The 16,428-nt window shown below is 35.4% G+C and overlaps 1 protein-coding gene across 6 annotated transcripts in view; it reads right to left on the bottom strand.

Annotated features, from left to right (window-relative positions):
• ANKRD17 (ankyrin repeat domain 17) overlaps positions 1 to 16,428 on the bottom strand; it is a 196,329-nt gene that overhangs the window by 51,199 nt on the left and 128,702 nt on the right. For 3 of the 6 annotated variants that reach the window (XM_033214470.1, XM_033214473.1, XM_033214472.1), the window contains exons 15-18: positions 15,280 to 16,032; positions 10,868 to 11,016; positions 805 to 916; positions 517 to 662 (exon numbers count right to left, since the gene is read on the bottom strand). In XM_033214470.1, coding sequence (XP_033070361.1) covers positions 517 to 662; positions 805 to 916; positions 10,868 to 11,016; positions 15,280 to 16,032 — 1,160 coding nt within the window. The remainder of the gene's footprint in view (positions 1 to 516; positions 663 to 804; positions 917 to 10,867; positions 11,017 to 15,279; positions 16,033 to 16,428) is intronic. The other 3 variants (XM_033214471.1, XM_033214475.1, XM_033214474.1) reach the window with 3 other exon arrangements.

Raw genomic sequence — 16,428 nt, 5'->3', positions numbered from 1 at the left:
GTTTCCTTAAAAAAACAAAAGGTCATATAATCTTACCATCTTATCTGAGAACCTTTCCTCCAGAGTTGAGAAACGGTGGGGAAAAATCAAAGCAAGACAAGAGTTCTCAAAACACATAAAAATTGAATATTCTTAATTCCCTACTAATCTTATAGACAGCAACAGAGACTGGGATTAAGTACCTTATGCCATGTACTACAGGGCTGGCAAAGATGAGTGAATATAGGCCCTGTACATTAGGAACTTACTGATTTGACTTGCAATAATCTTTCTCCTACCCTAAATGCATGGCAGTACTACTTTTAGATGAGCAGGATTCTAAACAATGTGTGATTTTTCTGGCAAGACAGCTTATGCTAACAAAGATACTCATCTTTTTGTTAGTAAATAATAGTTTTAGCTATTGTGATAAATCTAAATGTAAAAGCATTGTTCTGATAGAAAAAATAATATAAGTGAAAGTACACATTTGCTAAACAGACAGAGAAAAACAATTACACTAAGGGGAAACATTACCTCCTGTCTTCCCCCAGAACAGGCCAAGGAGAGTGGTGTGTCCTTGGTTCTTTCTGACTGAGCTTCAATGTCTGCACCGTTGTCCAGCAATATTTCCACAACACCAACATGACCAGCTGTGGCAGCCAAAATGAGTGGAGTAAAACCTGGAGAAAAATAATGGTCTTCTCACTACATGCTAACGCAAAAGAACAAAATATCTAACCTTCAAAATAGGACTAAGAAATAATGTTCCTAAATAAATATTTTGACCATTATTCCAAAAAATAAAACAAAAGTCGGCCCTACCTTTCTTGTCTCGGTGCTCTATACTAGCTCCTCTCTCTAGCAGTGTCTGTACCAGTTCCTCGTGGCCACCAGCACAGGCAAGTGTTAGCGCCGTGTCATGATTACTCTCAGTCTATAAGAAATTATTTTTTGGTTAGTTTATTAAATAACTTAAGATGTTAATATCAAATACGTAATATGCAAACATACCAAATACACACAAATACATATGTACCACTCTATAATATCAAGCATTTGAAAAGCAAGGTTTACGGACGGGCGCAGTGGCTCATGCCTGTAATCCCAGCACTTTGAGAGGGCCTAGGCAGGCGGATCACGAGGTCAAGAGATCGAGACCACCCTGGTCAACAGGGTGAAACCCCATCTCGACTAAAAATACAAAAATTAGCCAGGCGTGGTGGCGCGTGCCTGTAGTCCCAGCTTCTTGGGAGGCTGAGGCAGAAGAATCGCTTGAACCTGGGAGGCAGAGGTTGCAGTGAACCAAGATCACGCCACTGCACTCCAGCCTGGGTGACAGAGCGAGACTCCATCTCAAAAAAAAAAAAAAAAGAAAAGAAAAGCAAGGTTTACTTGTTTCCATATTAGTAGCCAACTTGTGAGTTTTTTAAAAAAGACTACAAGCATCAAGGAAAATAAAGTATGACTTTCAATCACGCGAGTGAAAGAAATACTGTGAATTAACTTTTGCTTTCGGCCATTAATGGAGAAACATAGATCAGATTTATTTTCCTATTTCAAATAACTAAAAAAGAAAAAAAAAAAAGCTCTTTGAAACGATGATATTTAGACAGGCAGTGTAGAACAGTGATCCCTAAAGACAGAAATGATTAACCCAACTTACTGCCTGGGGAGTTTCCAGGCTATAGTGTGCAGGGAGCAAGTATCCAAACAGAGCCTGGCAGTCTCCCCAACTTGAGAAAACAGAATTTGGAGAGGTCAAGGTGGCTAGAATTCATGGAGCAGATTATTGAAGATGAGAGTACTGCGGAGACGGTACTCTGGAGATGTGCAGAGGATTCCCCTCAAACCTTCAGCTGAGTTTTGATCAGTCCATGTGCATGAGGAAATTATCCGAGGCCAGGGAAGGACCACCAGAGAGAGTCAGGCTGAATAATACCCAGGGCTCACATGGGGCCAGGAATAGTTTGGTTCCCACCAGCCAGAGTAGAAAGACCTCAAAACACACAGGATGTCAAGTAGAATCCTCAGTAGTAGGGTCAAATTAGCAGTTGTGGACCCACCTAACAAACTGAAAAGTAGGCCTTGAAGTTAAAAAAAAAAATTGTTTCCAAGTAACTTAGCTGTGTTTGAGAACAAAGCTCCAAAATACTTAAAGGAACAAAACATCCAAAATATACTGTGTATTTTGAAAAACTATTATAATAAGACATGACACTATCTACATATGGTTTGCTTCTGCCTTCTGCTAATGATAATGACCAACACTAGATCTACCAGTGTTCATATTCTGTTATAGTTTCAATGCTAACCTAGTGAACTATCTAATTTCTCATACTTTTATTTTTTATTTTATTTTATATTTTTGAGATGAAGTCTCGCTCTGTCACCCAGGCTGGAGTGCAGTGGTGTGATCTCAGCCGTCTTATTCTCTGCCTACTGGATTCACTCAATTCTCCCTGCCTCAGCCTCCTGAGTAGCTGGGTTTACATGCATCTGCCACCATGCCCAGCTAGATACCTTTAGTACTCTACAAGCAACACGTGACTATTAGCATTTGAAATATGGTTAGTGTAACAGAGGAACTGAATTTTAAATTGTATTTAACTTTAATTTAAATTTAATAACTGATACTCAATTTGGTTATTGTAAAACTTAGGATGTCTCAATTTGAGTAAATGAATCTACTTTTCAACTGTACATTTAATCAAATCTAGATACAAACTGAGTATTTCCAATGAAATCCAAATTTAGATATACTTTAAGTAGGGTGACAAATCTGGGACTGAAGGGGTTTCTGGGATGAGGGACTTTTGGTGCTAAAACAGGAAAGTCTCAGGAAAACCAAAATGATTTGATCACTCCAGCTATAAGTGTAACATGCTCACCGTTTTGAAGACTTTTAGTATGAAATAAAAATGTAAATTATCTCAGCAATTGTGGTGTATTGATTATATGACATGTTAAAACAATATTTGGATATATTAAGTTAAATAAAATATATTTTAAAATTCATCCCATTTGTTTCTTTTCACATTTTTTAATGAGACGACTAGATAATTTAAAATTACAAACGTGTCTCATCTTATTTTTCAACTGGACAGTGTTGCTCTGAGCATTTCCCTCACTTTCACATACGTATCTCTATTATAGTACTTATCACCAATCTGCCTTATATATTTATCACCCACAGAGACTATAAATCCTGGGAGGTAAGGAATATGTCTTATCCATGTTTGTATTTTCTACCTGTAAGTGATGCACTACTTAGGAAATAATAGATGATAGTTAAGCAAAATAAATGGCAAAAGTTGTAAAAGGTCATAGATTCAAAAACTGTTACTAATAAACATAATAAACAAGGGAGTATATATGTAGCATTGATTGCACTTACACATTGTATTTGTAGAATGTACGTAATAATTATAAAAAGGAAAAGCATATTCTCCCAGAATGCAAATAACTCTAAAGACCAAATTTCATTATAAGAAATGAAAAACAAAAGACAAAAGGCAAAATCAGTAAGAGTTAAGAAAAAAGAAAAAGCCTACTAGTCAGTGATGAAGAGGGAGACCGCAAAAGCTGCTCTGCAGAAGAGGCTGGCAGAGAGCAGAGCTACTGACTGCAGAGATCAGGGATGGCCACAAGGGAGAGATGCACCAACTACAACAATGGAGAAGGACATGAAACTTAAATGAGTGACAGCTCTGACTGTGTTATAGTATTTGATATTCATCTCAGGTTTATAGGAAAAATTATATCTGATTTCAGAGAAAAGGAGATAAAGGCTCTGATAAATAACTTTCCGATGGCCACATAAGCTAACAACTGGTAGAGATGTGCTTTAAAAAACCCAAGAAGATCTTCTTGATAACAAAATCCTGCTCTCCCCACTATATCACAGAGGGGCCCTAAGGCAAAGCAGATTGTGGTGAATATAATGTTAAGTGTATGTGTCTTATGTACACTCTATGTTGGTGCATATGCAATCAGCAGAAGAATCAATTTTATGATGAAGTTTATAAGGTTTCTAAAATTCTTCCAGGGTTTAAAGAGTAATTTAGGAAAGCTCAAATAGAAAATGAAGAGATGTACATAAAATTTGCAAAAGATAAGCACGGAAAATTTCAGTGGATCAGTAAAATGTTTTTTCCAATATTATAAAACACAAATTCAACTGACATTTATTAAGCACCTTTTATATTCAAAGTACTCATACTAAGTACTCTATCTTGACAAAGATAATACAGGACTCAAAGGAGCTTACAGATTACTATACACAGTGAATTCAGGTTCAAACTAGGAGACAAGCATAATAATGTATTATGAGATTTCAAGAAACAAACATTTAAAGCTAAGAAAGCAGCTTTAAATTCTTTGTGGAAATGAAGTTAAAAGTGGGCAACTCCATTGTATTTCTACATTAAGGAGAAACTAAACCAATGAACATGATATTCTTTTAAGATAATAATGAAAGAATTTAAAAAGCCTGAAGTGAGGCTTCCATCCTCCTAAAAACACCTACACAATCCCAAAATGGTAAGAAATAACACTCTGTTTCTCAACACATCAATAAACGAACTGAAATAGAAATTTGGGTTAATATTAATAATGACAAAGAAAAAAACAGGTGTTTCAAATACTGCTGATCAATGGAAATAATTATAATGCAGTTGACGATTTTGTAGAAAGCAAGGTATCACTTAAAGAAAGAATCCTTAAACTCAAATTATATTGCACACAGTTACATTAGTCAAGAAGTTATATTCCTTGTCACATATCTAAGAGGAAGTCCCAAACCTGAAAAGGGAGATAGATGTCCAGAGCTTTAAGAGCTCATTCAGGTTTATATTCTAAAGAAAATTTCAGTGAGCCCATGATGCCATAATGTATACACCATTCTATACCATTAATAGAGGTTGTTATGATGAATTCTGGCTTATAAAAAATGATAAAAATATATTTAATGTAAAAATATTCTGTAAGTTATCAACATGACTATTCAATTTTATAATGGTGATACAGAATGAAAACAAGAAATAGTAACACAGATGGCAATACTGAAGGAAAAACAACTTTTAATGAGCTGAAATTTAGGCGAAAAAGCACTGAACTGTGTGAAGTGTCTTTGAAAAAGGAAGTATGCTGGGTACAATGGCTCATGCCTGTAATCCCAACACTTTTGGAGGCTGAAGCAAGAGGATCACTTGAGGCTAGAAGTTTGAGACCAGCCTGGGCAACACGGCAAGATCCCATCTCTACAAAAATTAGCCAGAAGTGGTGTGCAATGCCTGTACTCCTAGCTACTCGTGAGTTTGGGGCGGGAGGATAGTTTGAGCCCAGGAGTCCATGGCTGCAGCAAGCTGTGAGGTGCCACTGCACTCCAACCTGGGTGACAGAGTGAGACCCTGTCTCAAAAAAAAAAAAAAATTAAAAAAATAAAAAATAAAAAAAAAAGGAAGTACACCTATTAATGATTTTTTTTTTTTTGAGACGGAGTCTCGCTGTCGCCAAGGCTAGAGTGCAGTGGCTCACTTGGTTCACTGCAAGCTCCGCCTCCCAGGTTCACGTCATTCTCCTGCCTCAGCCTCCCGAGTAGCTGGGACTACAGGCGCCTGCCGCCATGCCCGGCTAATTTTTTTTGTATTTTCAGTAGAGACGAGGTTTCACTGTGTTAGCCAGGATGGTCTTGAACTCCTGATCTCATGATCCAACCACCTCAGCCTCCCAAAGCGCTGGGATTACAGGTGTGAGCCACTGCGCCCTATTAATTACTCTTAACATAATCAAATTAACTTGAAAACTACTAGGACTTAAAGAGCTGAACTTTTTTTAGACTTCCACAACTTTCGAAATCATTACCTCATTCTCTAACCCAGTCAGGTTATATGTAAGCTTAAAAAGTAGGATAGCACTTCAAGGTATTCGATAAATGAGAATAATCAGTAAAATAAATAACCTGTTAAAACCAGTCCATATGAACAAGTAGAATGCATGTATTTTAGAGCAGAATGCTTTAATGGTAGCATATTATACATATCACTGTTAATTAATTTTTGCTGGCCTCTTTAATTTCTCATGTTAAATCACTGTGATTAAACTGTTCTTTGTATTGCAAAACCAATTAGAGAAAAATATTCAAATGATACTTATACCATTAAAAGTAAAACATAATTTTACATACTTTACAATTTCAGTCTTGATACGTCACAAGTTAAATTTGATGTCTACCCTTCTTTAAAATAACGAATACATGTTAATTATTAAAAAGTGAAAGAAAACAAAATTCTATAAAGAGCTATTTGTGTTTTTCAGTTTTGAGATGAGATGTACTACAATAAGTTACTCCAAGTTCACGAAAAGACTTCAGAGGCTTGAGAATAAAAACAACAAGCAGTTTAGGAATATATGGAGGACATGTGACAAAAAAGAGGTTGGAACAAGTTTTTATAGCCCAAGAACAAAACAACTGGTTCTTTCTCATTGGTAGTGGCTCCTAGAATCGATCATATTTTACACAATAAAATACAAAAAATATTTAACTCGTGGTATTCAGTTCTAACCTTTAAGTCAGAATTATTTTTCCACATAAAGCCTGTGGTTTTAAAAAATCTCTACATAATTCCTAATTTCTGTAGGCACAGAACTCACAAATAAGTTTGGTTATACCAAACTTAGGCAAAATAAACTCAACTTAAACTCAAGCAAAATAAACATAAAGGTCAGAGCTATGCTATCAAAAGGTATAATAAAAATAGTCCCAAATAATTCCTTCAAGCTACTATTTATCGGTTTCCTAAAACAGATTTTGATAATAGCAAAGTATGTGGTATTCATCTTAAAAGTTTTGAAAATACCTAGACAAATTTGATTCAGTAAAACTGGACAGTTGGAAAGTCTGTGGCACACCCTTGGCAAGTGAGTTCTAGTTGTGTAGCAGAGAGTTGAAGCCCCTTATGAAGAATGCAAACTCTTCAGCACTTGTCAAGGACCGGAAATAAAACACATGATTCCTGCTAATCCTTGTTAGCAATATTAGCTCCTGTCTAAAATGTTCAATTAAAGCAGTTAAAGGTCTGACCATTTTCCAGAATCATTAGCATTTTAAAAGGAGTTACACTTTGAGGCTTTAAAAGATTAACATTCCTTTGTTCTTCCGTACATTTTGATGTTAGGTATGCAAAGATGAAATATAAATGATCTCTTACCATCTAGGCAGTGGACACATTTCTGTGATCCGACTTACCAGGCTAATACAATATAATTCAAATTCAACGTTAACATACTTAAGTTAAAAATAAAAAACAATTTAACAGTGCAGCGGTTAATAAAAGAATAGAGTCTAGAGCCAGAGTGTCTGAGTTCAAAAGTAGGCCCCACCATTAATTAGCTGTTGGGCAAGGTATTTAATATCTTTATGTCTTACATTCCTCAAATGGAAAATGGTAATAATAATAGTACCTATTTCATGGGATTGTTACAAAGATTAAGTTAAAGCAGTTAATATCTGCAAAGCGTTGTCTGTATGTTAAGGTTTATTATATAAACAGATCAAAGATCCAAGTATTAGAGAATGTTTAATCTTTCAGAATAGGAATCTTGGTATTGATTTCTTCATTATATTATTTTTCACAGCACAGTATTATAACACATAATCAAAGTACCCACTATGCAAGAGCCCATAAAATTATTTTCTTATCAAAACAAAAACTTCAGATGGATTGAGTACAAGAAAATCTTCATTTTTAATCACTTAAAGTACCTGCTTGATATTAAAAACTAGCTGGTTTCTTTTTTTGAGACGGAGTCTCGCTCTGTAACCCAGGCTGGAGTGCAGTGGCACCATCTCGGCTCACTGCAAGCTCCGCCTCCCGGGGTTCACACCATTTTCCTGCCTCAGCCTCCCGAGTAGCTGGGACTACAGGTGCCCGCCACCACGCCCTGCTAATTTTTTTTTTTTTTGTATTTTACGTAGAGACGGGGTTTCACCATGTTAGCCAGGATGGTCTCCATCTCCTGAGCTTGTAAGATCTGCCTGCCTTGGCCTCCCAAAGTTAAAGCAGTTAACTTTGGCATAGGCATAGTTACTGTGCATAGGCATAGCTACTGCTATATAACATAGGCATGAGCTACTGCGCCCGGTCTTTTTTTTTTTTCTTTAGACAGAGTTTCACTCTGTTGCCCAGGCTGGAGTGCAGTGGTATCATCTCAGCTCACTGCAACCTCTGCCTTCTGGGTTCAAGTGCTTCTCCTGCCTCAGCCTCCCAAATAGCTGGGATTACAGGTGTGTGTTATTATGCCCAGGTAATTTTTGTATTCTTAGTAGAGACAGGGTTTCATCATGTTGGCCAGGCTGGTCTTGAACTCCTAACCTCAGGTGATCCATCAACCTCGGCCTCCCAGAGTGCTGGCATTACAGGCGTGAGCCACCACGCCTCGTCAAAAACTAGTAAATTTTTAAAACAAACATCAAAAATTAAAGGAGAAAAACGGTGAACAATTATTTCTGAACAGTATTTTTTTCCAAAGTAGGAACTTTAAAATCTCTAACTAAACACGTATGGTAAAACTCCACAGAGTAGTTTACTCAAGTCTGGCTAACCCAACAAATCACAAATCTTGATGTAGAGATCAGATAAAAAAAGAGTAAATTTTTAAGGATCCATAGTCAAATCTTTCTATAAAAGCATGTCTACTATATTTAAAATGTAAGTTTAAAAATAATTTTAATTAAAAAATTACATGTAACTTCTCAGAACTAATTTATAATATAGTGATAGTTGGTGAGTGGTACAGCCCGGAAAAATCATTTCACCATCACTACAATACTTTTATATTCAGTAAAATCAATCTCTGGACAAACTTTTCCTGTGCCTGTTTAAAAACATTTTTATAAAGAAGTCTTTTTACATTTTGGTGAAGTATTTATTTTTGCTAATGGACCAATTCTTGGGCCCACAAAAATCAGAAAACTACTTCTTGCTAAACATAATAGCCTCGGCTATGTGCAGTGGCTCACACCTGTAATCCCAGCACTTTGGGTGGTTGATATAGGCAGATCACCTGAGGTCAAGGAGTTTGAAACCAGCCTGGCCAACATGGCAAAACCCCATCTCTACTAAAATTACAAATAAATTGGCCAGGCATGGTGGTGGGTGCCTGTAATCCCAGCTACTCAGAAGGCTGAGGCAGGAGAATTGCTTGAATCCGGGAGGCGGAGGCTGCAGTGAGCCAACATTGTGCCACTGCACTCCAGCCTGCCAGCCTGGGTGACAGAGCGACACTCCGTCTCAAAATAGGAAAAAAAAAAAAAAAAAAAAGAAGAAGAAGAAGCCTCAAAGCAAAAAAGACTGGAGAAAAATAATGCAAATTCAATGCCAAGTTCAAACCAATTCTACAATGCTATCAATATTAAATGTAAATAACTATGGCTCATCAAATGAATGTCTCATATATTTTTTTAAAAGGCTAGGTAGATGGTAGTTAAGAGTGGCATCTTTGGGGTATCGTGGCACACCTGTAATTCCAGCTACTCAGGAGGCTGAGAGGGGAAGATCACTTGAGCCTAGGAGTTTGAGACCAGCTTGGGCAGCATGGCAAGAACCCGTTACAAAAGAAAAAAAGAGTGGTGTCTTTGAAGTCATGCTGAATGATTCCTAGCCCCGCTGCTTCTTAGCCTAAATGAAGTGACTAAACAAAATGCTTAATCTCTCTCTTAGCAACAGTGTCTTCTTCAGGGAGATGAGTATTAAGAGTAGCTACATCATATATGTGGTCTGAGGATTAGATGAGACAATTCCTTAAAAATAGTTCCTGGCAATTTTAAGTACTCAACAAAAACAGAAGTCAGTACATAAAAATCAACAGATATTTGGGCAACAAGAACAGAAATAAAATTCCTTTTTCATAGTGTTACTGAGAAACATTTTAATAAAAAGGAAACTTTATTTTTAATAGGTTAAGAGTACCTGCCCTTAATGGTCCATCCAACACAAACACACACACATACTCACTCCTCTCTCTTTCTCCCCGCATTACCCCTGCTAAAATTCAGGCTTTATTATAAAGAAATAATCATATATAAAATTAAAAGTTTTATAATGTACACACCCCAGGTACTATCAAAATACAAAAACTAAGTAAACTGCAAACATTTCTTAGTCCTGACAGCCATGTACTCTTGACCTTATTCGGCAGTCTTCTAAATTAGACCTCTTAACTTTTCTTCAGGACAAAACACACTATGCTCTCCAATCTCACCTTGCCCTGAGATTTCATGGTCAACTACTTTTTAATAAAAAATTATACTTAATAGCTCTCAGGCTTTCTAAAGCTTAACTTAAACAGTGTCTTCCCCCCACTCCATATTACTTCTTCAAAAAGTGCCTGGGATCCCATACAGCTAAATTTTACAGATACAGACACAGACTCACCACGTATTTCAATCAGTAAGATGAGAATTTTCAAAGATGATATATGATATAAATCATGCGTATGACATACAAAAATATAAATTTTATGTTAGAACCTTTTTTCTTTTACATGCAATCCGTTATATATTTCAAACCATATCGTCTATTAATTTATTATTAGAAGAAAGCGCTAATTTTAAATAAATTATTTCTTTTACATCCTCCTGTAAACTAAAGTTAAAAGAAAAAGGTTACTTGATAACCCCGGAAACCAGATCATCACATAATTATCACTAATAATCTATATTTAGCATTTTATTTTTTAAATGTGAACTTTAATTAATTTAAAACTGTGGCCCAAGACTTTGCCTAGAGACAAGGCAATCTTTGATGGTTTAAATCTCTGAAAGTTAATGTTTTAAATTATGGCATAATTCCAATGAAAAACCATCTCTCTTAAGTTTGGGACTTACCTGTGCATCAATATCAATGGCAGGGTAGATAGGAAGCATGGTTGAAGGAGAGATGATAGGACTTGGAGTTGGAGTCTGAGGTTGGGAAATGGATGCAGCGATACTGTGGGTAGGAGTGTTTGACATTGCAGATGCTCTTCCACTGACTGCTGTTGAACAAAATAACTGCACTTAATAAGGATGAAACATTGTTAAGTAATAGTAAGACATATTCACTCAAAAATATTTAAAGACTTCTTAAAATAATATGTCTACAGGAAGACTACTATAGCACTAATAACTAATTTTCCTGGTTATTGTTGATGATGACAGTGTAAAATTGTAATGTATACTGAGTAACTCATTTTCTAAATAATAATCCAACTGAAAAACAAATTCCCCTGTTATGATAAGTAGTCATAAAATCTTAATTCAAAATAACCCTGAAAACAAAAATGTTTATGTATTAAATATAAATGCAAATGGGAAGTTGTCCATTATATCTTAATTAGAAAAGGGATCAAAGGTAAAATAGTCAAGATCAGAAGGGGGAATACGTGGTTTTTACTTGCCGATTTCACACCTTATATTCTAGAACTAGTAAAATTAATATCACTCTTGGGGAGGGAGAAATCTCACTATGCAATCATTTAAAACACCTCCTACTGTTTTACTAACTGCAGACTGGGATACAGTAATATTATGCATTGTGGCCCTCTGGATGACAGGATATTCAAATACAAAAATTTATCCTCACACAGAAGTGTAGTTGCTCATGTGAAGAATTACTCTGAGGGAGCTAAAATGCTCACCAAGGAACCCAGCAATCACACTGACTTAAGGATAAAATTAAAAGATTAGGGTATAAATAAATGTATGCACACAAACATTCTTCAAATATGGATTACTATTATTCTAAGTATGATGTTGCTGTGATATTATTTTCACCAAAATATTCAACTTAAGAAAAGGCTATTCTGATCAGTACTTGAGGTGGGAGGACTCCAAATATGCTGGTATAGGATATACTGCAGATTCAGCTGAGGGTACTTTATTCTCTCATTGCCTTATTTCTGGAGTTGATATGTGAACATCATCTCCCCCAACCCCATTAAAAACGCTATAGTGTTAAAGTATGGGCATTTATCTTTGACTGGTCAACAATAGTGTGGATGTGTATTACCAAAGTAGTTATCAACTACATCAGACAGAAAACAATCATGATTCACAACTGGATCTGAAACCAGGCAAAAAAGATTATGATCCTGTCAAGAATAAAACTGAAATTGATCTTATTATAACAATTTAAACATAATTATGAATTAAGAAATCTATTTTACATGAAATCCTTAGTTCAGGCACAAACATACACTATACATTATAGCAACACACATTCTATAATTATACAGTTTTAAGTCCACTTAAAAGCCAAAGGAAAAACAAAGGAGAAAATAAAACAAAACGAAACAAAACAAAACACTGTTTGAATCCTTAGGGATCCAGACCAATAGAAAAGGGCAAACACTAACATATTAAATTGATTATCTAGTGATCTGGATATTGTTACTCCATATTGATAGTTTTGTTATGTTACGAAAAGATCAAGATAATTTAAATATACATATTGTAGATATAAATTTCAAAAAATATATCTAGAGCTCTTAAAATTGATTCCATATCTCCTTTGATTGGATTTTCACAATAAAAACGCTAAAGACAAAAAGTAGCTTAAACAGGATGAACAACAGTCTGTCCAAATCACTAAATTTTATTTCATAATACTAAACAGGTTAAAAAAAAATTCTAAGTTTTATTGTTAAATGACTAAATTATAATTTACATTTCAACTGGAATATTTTAAAGAATCTACCAAAATTATAGTTTTTTTTTTTTTTTTAAGTCAAATTGGTTGTTCTTATCACCTCATCTAAAAGGAGATAGGAAAAATCAATTATCTCATCATTTCCTTCGGGGTACCCATGAAATTGGTTTACTAAAATTAAGTAACTGTTAATCACACATCCATTCTCCACAACTGAAAGTAACAAATGTAAAATATGTAGGTACCTGAAGGAACTCTGGTAAAAATCTTTACATGTGGGGCTTCATTTTAGGGTTAGATTTAGAAAGGGAGAACCACACGTCAGAAAAGTTTTAATGTCAGCGTAGGAAAAAGGGAACTTGAGACGATAGCAAAGGCAAGGTGTTGAGATAGGTTAAAGAGGGAGCTGATTCTGGTTTGGCAAGTGTGAAGAACAGGAAAGACAGACGATTTTGGTCAGCAAATTTTATGGTAGAAGTCTAATAAATGAAGGCTAAGAAAAACAGAACAGGGAGTGTGCTAGAGGGAGGGAAAGAAGACGATGAGACTAATGAGGCTGTAATATAATTTAAACCCCTAAGAAAGAAGTGGAAATCATCATTAAGCAACTGAAAAGATACATCCTACCATAGAAATTTAAGATCGAGGTTGTAAAAGTGAGTGCATGAGTATATGTGTATGTGTGTGAATGTGCACATGTCTGTTGTCAGAGATGAGATGCAGGTAAGTAGCCAAATGTTTTTAATCCTACTCTTCCTCCTTCTGGCTATCTTTCTCTCCCCATAGAAATGAGCATAATAAATAAAAAAGTAAAATATTTTTGTATTATGACAAGCATTTGTCATATTTTCTAAAAAGTTATGTGCACTTAAAAATTTTTTTATACGGAACACTGAGAACACATATAATAGAATTGTTTTTGTTTCATGTATGAATCAAAAGAAAAGATACTTTACAAACTTCTGATAATTTTGATCAGCATACAAAACTGTACAACTAGCAAATCATTGTTGACAACTATGCATGCCCAAGCACATCAGGTAAACTCTGATATATCAAAAAAATTTTTAAACAACCATTACTATGTAATGCCTATTCTTCATTCAAGTGGATACGTTAATATTTGACTCTATACATCCGTTAGTAGTTTCACATGATAGAGCACTATTATGATCTGAATTCATATGGACATAGTATCAAATCTAGGGTTAATGGTTACTATGTTCCAACTTTCACAGGATATTTAATAATTTTTAAATTTTATTCTCAATTATAATCTGCTAATCATGATTAGTAGTGACTTTCAAATCTATAGAAAAATTTTGCACTCATCAATAAGAGCCATACAATTCTTACTAGTAATTATTACTAGCATTTTTCCAATGTGGTCATTTAACCCTTAAGACTAGCTGAAATTTTCATTCCACATGTTATAACTATTGATGTGCTATTAAAGGAGGACTAGCAAACTTTACCGATATTTTTAAGTATAAAATCTATCTCAGCTGGTTTCTTAGTGTCTGAATGTTACCTAAACATCTAAACACTATACAGTTTAGTTTTCTATTATCCTTTTAAAAGATGAAACTTAATTATATAATCTCATCATATTTAATGCTACTGAAACAGTTTTTAAATTAGAAAAAGTCGATCATCCTTTAAGTACAGACGAATAAATAAAAAAGGGGAAGAGATCAGATGGAAGTTATCAAAATTCCACTGTTTATTCCTTCCATTTTTCTGTTTTCCTTCCTTTTCAAATTTTCTTTTTTTAATGAAGCAAGTTATCCTTCTCAGTATAGCACTCTTATGGCTCACAACCCTATAAAATGTCATACCATTACTTTGTTACAAAGCTTACAAAAAATAAGTACCAAAAACTAGAAGCATTAAAACAATCTTCTAAAATATATCTTCTTGTCGATGAAACTAGTTATAATGGAATAAAATTTATCTGGCTACACATCTAAAAATATATCATATATGATACTTTCAGGGGGGCCACATCTTCTCATGATACAGTTAGAAAGAGACTACACATTAACATTCACAGGGGACAAAATCACTTACATACAGTATAATTAAACTCTATCTGGTTTTGAACTTTATTAATTTTGTAAAAGTGGTTTTTTTTTTTTTTAATATCCATCAGGTTTGAAGTCTGATCCATTAGGATATAAAGTATTTCTGTTCATAAATAAGCTTCCTGATGTGTCCTACTAGTTTTGCACTTCAACTTCTATCAATTTCCCAGTTTATTGGTGTGAATACAGAAGCAAAATGCCAAAATTCAATCTCAGTATTCTGAACTTAAAGGAAAAAAATGAAAACAAAAACAAAAATCAAACATCAACCCCACTAGGGAAAAACCTAGATTCTCAAGCTACCAAGCTAAGCCAGAAAGCTTCAGTCATTTGTATTGAATGAGCTAATCTTTAATTCAACCTGTATCCATCTGAGAACTTCTGAGATTGAACTAATATTTCTAAAGCTAGACATGAGTCAGTCCAAAAATAGTTCTCAAGTTGGGTAACGGCAAAAAATTTGGGTACATTCTTACTCGCCTTAAGCAAATCATATTTGATACCTGCTCATAACAATATAAACCCACCTGCCATGATGTCATCCAGCGTGTCATTGAGGGTCTGAGCAGGGCTGGCTACCATTAACCCTTGTTGTGTTTCTGTCAGAATTCCTTGCCCCAGCCCTGCCAACTGTGCTTGGCCCAGTACTGGCTGTCCAACTATCACTCCTTGCAGTTCTGTAAGATTTGCGATGGACCCTGGAGGCAAGGGACCTGCCGCCAGAGGCAAAGCTTGAGGCATCGCCAGAGGCTGGATTGGTGCAAAACCCATCTGAGCAGCAGTTTGCTGGGGTTCATCTTTAAGCAAAACAGGATCCACTTGCTGTAACCGTGCATAGTCTCCCTCAGAAAGCTGTTCTCCAACTCCAACAGGAGTTAGTAATCCCAGGTGTTGGCAAGACTGTTGCTGCTGTTGCTGAAGTTGAATTCTTTGAGCTTTAACCTCTAGATACTGCTTTTTTAGCTGCTGCTGAGTTTTCAGTTGTAACTCTCGTTCTACTTTCTGTAGTTCCTCCAAAATCTTTTGTTTCTTCTGAATTTGTTCCTCCCTTGTTTTGTTCAGCTCCTCGATCTTCTCCTTGGTAAGTTGGTCAGCATGAGCCAGTTCCAAGGACTGCAGCTGTGCATTCTTTTCTATGGCTTCTTTTATCCTCTGTTCCAGTTCTGTTAACTTTCCCTGAGCCTCTTCTACAATGCTCTCTGGAGACTGATTGGTGATGTAACCCTGTACATCCTGGCTGTTTGCTGGCAAATGGCTGCTGGACTTTTGTTTAGAAGCAGCTGTGTGAAAAAGAAACCCCCTCAGAAGTGCACATGAATGGCATCCTCATTACAGAGTTACTGTTGGGAGGTTTAGTGCCAACAGTTATGCACTAAGTAATCATATCCATAAAAGGTGAAAATGCACTGTTAAAAAGTTAAAAACAAATCCACCTTCTTTTTCACAAATATAAAATGTATGTATTTTATGTGCAAAATCTTTGTAAATTAATTTCAGAATCTTAAAAATATCACATGGCTAAAATTAGACAATAGAGGAATGCAGGTTTGTGATACCTAAGTGTGCAATTAAAGTAACATCTAAGGCTATGTGTAGATATTTTATATGGTCATAAAGATGTTAAAACTCATCATAAGAACAGAACAATAATGCTAAATTATTAGGGTGAAGAGAAA

Source organism: Trachypithecus francoisi, unplaced genomic scaffold (genome assembly GCF_009764315.1).
Source record: "Trachypithecus francoisi isolate TF-2019V2 unplaced genomic scaffold, Tfra_2.0 Lachesis_group1, whole genome shotgun sequence".
Classification (NCBI taxonomy): domain Eukaryota; kingdom Metazoa; phylum Chordata; class Mammalia; order Primates; family Cercopithecidae; genus Trachypithecus; species Trachypithecus francoisi.
Note: the sequence above shows the minus strand (reverse complement) of the source record. Positions and strands in the feature narration are given on the sequence as shown.